General features: G+C 35.1%; 1 protein-coding gene across 1 annotated transcript; it reads right to left on the bottom strand.

Moving 5' to 3' along the window:
* Positions 1-73: 73 nt before the first annotated feature.
* On the bottom strand, positions 74-1,694 carry LOC149576149 (protein indeterminate-domain 13-like). Its single transcript, XM_089816476.1, has one exon. It carries the CDS (start codon positions 1,395-1,397, stop codon positions 174-176), a length of 1,224 nt encoding a protein of 407 aa, XP_089672602.1. The 5' UTR covers positions 1,398-1,694; the 3' UTR covers positions 74-173.
* Between the last annotated feature and the right edge of the window lie 2,080 nt (positions 1,695-3,774).

The following is a 3,774-nucleotide window of genomic DNA, read 5'->3' as shown; positions in this document are numbered from 1 at the left end:
TCTTAAAAGCTTTTACTGGCAATAGCTGAGACAGAAACTTTCAATAGACAAAAACCATGCATAGAGAGCTCAATAGCGATAGAATTGTAACCTGTATATTACATGTACAAAAACAAATTGATCGGCCTACATTATTGGGAAAAAAATGAAAAAAAAATTCCACCTACGATCATTTAGGGCCAATGCAGATCTTCATGGGACCAAAAGAGAGATTCATACAGTTCAGTCTCCTCTCTATCCTCGTTGAAGAAGGCAAACTCATTCTCCTGGGCCATGTACTCACTCTGTTGCATCCCAACTGATCCCGTGTTCAACATCAATAAATCTTCATGACTGCCATAAGGAGGCAGGCCTTCTGCTAAAGATGATGGACCTTCTGATATTAAGTCACTAGCATCTTGGGCACGTTGATCAGGCTTCTTCTCATTGATTGAGGGTTTTCCTCCATAAAGAGGAGCAGCAACAGAAGAGGCATGTGAGGGAAGCACGGGCTTGTGACCTTCCTGAAATAACGTGACATGGCGAAACAGCTTATCCTTGGTAGAAAACGTGGTGTTGCAAGAACAGCGCCAAGTAGTGTGTCCACACTTGTTCCCATGGGTTTTGAGATCGCCCACAAAAGAAAATTCCTTACCGCATTTGTTGCAGGTATACATCTTAGCACAATGGCTTCTTCTATAATGGTTCCTCAGGCAGGCCATGGATTTCAAGGGCTTGAAATTGGGATGACGCTTATTCCGCCTGCAGTCCTCAAAGGGGCACGAATAATACAAATTGCTTGCCTTGGGCTTGTTGGACATGAGGGCTTCCTGGGTTTTATATTGGTTCCCATGGGATCGCATATGAATTCGCACATTCCCATCTCGCCTGAAGCCTTTCCCACAGATCTTGCAGAAATGGGTATGCTCTGCCAGAATATCATCTTCATTAATCTCTAGAATTTCTACTCCCCGTTTTCCCTCTTTCTTCGGTGCATTCGGTGGATTACTTAAGCTTTTACACTGCGACAGAATCGAAGCAGATGTGAGAATGACCTCGCCCAGGATCGAATTTAGGGCCGATTTCGCTTGTTGCTGCTGCTCATCTTGCCCTAATGAGGGCGACGATTGACTTCGAAAAAATTGCTCCAGCTGCTGGGCTTTCTGACCTAGGCAAGAAAGCTTAGATGTCAGGGCAAACAGATTTGTCTCCGCTGGACTGCTTCCCTGCTGCAACACCGATGTATCGCTGTAATTCGCAAAATTTAACGTGGGCTGTGAAGATTGTTGACTGCAGTGGTACTCGTCTTCTTCACAATTACTCCCCGCTACCAAATCCCTCATTACATTTGAAATTTCCATGACTTCGATGGTCGTCGAGAATCCACTAAATGAAATGTCTGTTTCAGAACAGTACATGAGTTTTGGCTCTGCCGGACTAAATGTTCCGCTTCATCTATTTCACCGCCTGGTTTGCTTCATGGGAAGAGCATACGAATAATCCAAAACACGTCACTAGCTATTATAATACTCTGTATTATTGCAGATTAAAAAACAAAGCACGGTTTCCTAATCCATTCAACACAAGATTCCATTTAACTCCATTTGTCAATTTTCAAGCACGAGGAAGTTTTCAATGTCGATTGTGCAGCTGACTGACTAGAGAGAATACCCCAAACGTTGAGAGGGGAAACATTAGACTCGAGTTTTTAATTAGAGGATGTATGACCATTCCCACAAAGAATGAATGAAGATGAGGTTTTAAGCAAAGCAGTTTATGCCATCTAAGAACAGATATATTTTTTCATTAATAAGCTCAGTTTGTGCTATTAATTAAAATTTATTAACTTTAATTAATATTATACAAATATTTTCTGAAAGTACTATGTTTCCAAATTTTTCAGTCAACATGTATACATAGTGCATAGGCCTGACACATATAAGTGAGAGTGGAACTTAAGACTTCATATAGAGAGGTCACCCCACCGCTGGGGACTCTCAAAAAAATAAACATAAAAATTTAATTGTATATTATATAATATTATTGAAGAAATAATATATTAGTTATCATTAGAATTAACTTATCAAAATAAGTTTATATTTTAAATTTTTAATTATAAAAATATTATTATATTATAATTTCAAAAATTATAACAAATTAAAACTGATATTTTTAAAACTTATAATATATACTGATTAATTATAATTAAATTTACATATAAAATCAAAACTAAGAGGCAATACTAAGCCATTTTATTGCACTTGTTTAAATCTATTTTTGAACAATAAATTTTGTTCACTTTTCTTAACTTTACTTTTTCTCATAATATATTTAAATTATAAATTTCCAAGCTAATTCTTATAGTTGACACTAATTTTGTTCACACGCAACATTTTATGACAAATTATCCTTTTGTCTCTAACCACTCATGTTGTAAAATTGACCTTTTTTTTTGCTCACTCCTCTTTAAATATCATCTATTTACTTATTTAACATCTTAAGTGATTTATTTTGTAGGTTTGCATTAACTTCTTTTTTTTCTTATAATTTATAAGAAATTGGTATTTAAGTTATGATCAATAGTCTATAAGAATGACATTTTTAAAAATAAAACTTATAGAGTCTATATTATATTATTATAGTAGGAGAATACATATAGAAGTAAACTAGAGAGAATAGGGGAGCAATGCTCAACCCAAACTACTAATATTGGACACATAGTGCAATATCAAACTAGATGTCAAAATCACAATTCAAAAGTTACATTCAATCTTAACCTCAAAATAAATCAAGCATATTATGCAAATATATCAGATGAAGCTTCAAAGAAGATGCAACTATCCTAATACCCACTAGGAGGTGACTAAAGCCAAACAATCAACCCAAAGACACAAGTTGCCCAAAGAGAATACCCAATACAATAGATATACAATATCGAAGGGAGAGATACTACTACAAGTGCAGGCTATTTAAACTCTTTGAATTTCACTACAATTAATGCCAAGCCAATGAAGAAATCTAGTAACTTTCTCCTATTTGCTACTAAGAACAGATCCTTGTTGTTGGAAAAAGAAAATTGGATAATTCTCATGCATAACATATGAATTAAAGATGATCCATACTTGTAATATTTTCTCTTTACTCGCTTCTCAACTTAAGTGAAATACAACTCCCAAAGAGCCAAAGACTGATTCTATGTCTATGGTTCTCAAAACCTGTGATACATGTTGCCAATATTGTGGTGACATAAGTTTGGATCCCACTATATTCATCCAATTAAGAAAGTTGATGCTTTGAAGCAAGGGGTGAAGACAACTTGAATATTACCCCATCATGCATGTGATATTCTCCAACACTATGCTTGAAGATGTTGAAGATGGCCTGATACACTTCATATTTTGAATTAAAAAGCCTATGGCACTACTCATCCATGTACAACTCTAAACAGTCATAAGTTAAACCAAATGTGTTAGCTATATTTATATAGACGATGCACCAAATGAATATCATTGAAATAAACATGTTGATGCAAACCTAAAACTATCTCAATTTCTATTGATGAAGATGCTTATACAACTTAACCCCATCAAAAATATCATAATCTACAATAAGAAGGACCCTCTTTTTGACCAATAGTTGAGTGTATGATACAAAGTCCTATTTTTTCTTCTCCTTGTGTTCTCTTGCATCTTAATGATGGATCATGTTGTGTGATCCAAAAACTTGATGGTGAAAAATTTACACAATAAAATCCAAAAACTATCATGAACATTCAAATGGATTGTGGAAATTTGA

Source organism: Cupressus sempervirens, chromosome 1 (genome assembly GCF_028749045.1).
Source record: "Cupressus sempervirens isolate cs-2001-9-10 chromosome 1, ASM2874904v1, whole genome shotgun sequence".
Lineage (NCBI taxonomy): Eukaryota > Viridiplantae > Streptophyta > Pinopsida > Cupressales > Cupressaceae > Cupressus > Cupressus sempervirens.
The sequence above is the reverse complement of the archived record's forward strand: the minus strand, read 5'-3'. Positions and strand labels throughout refer to the sequence as shown.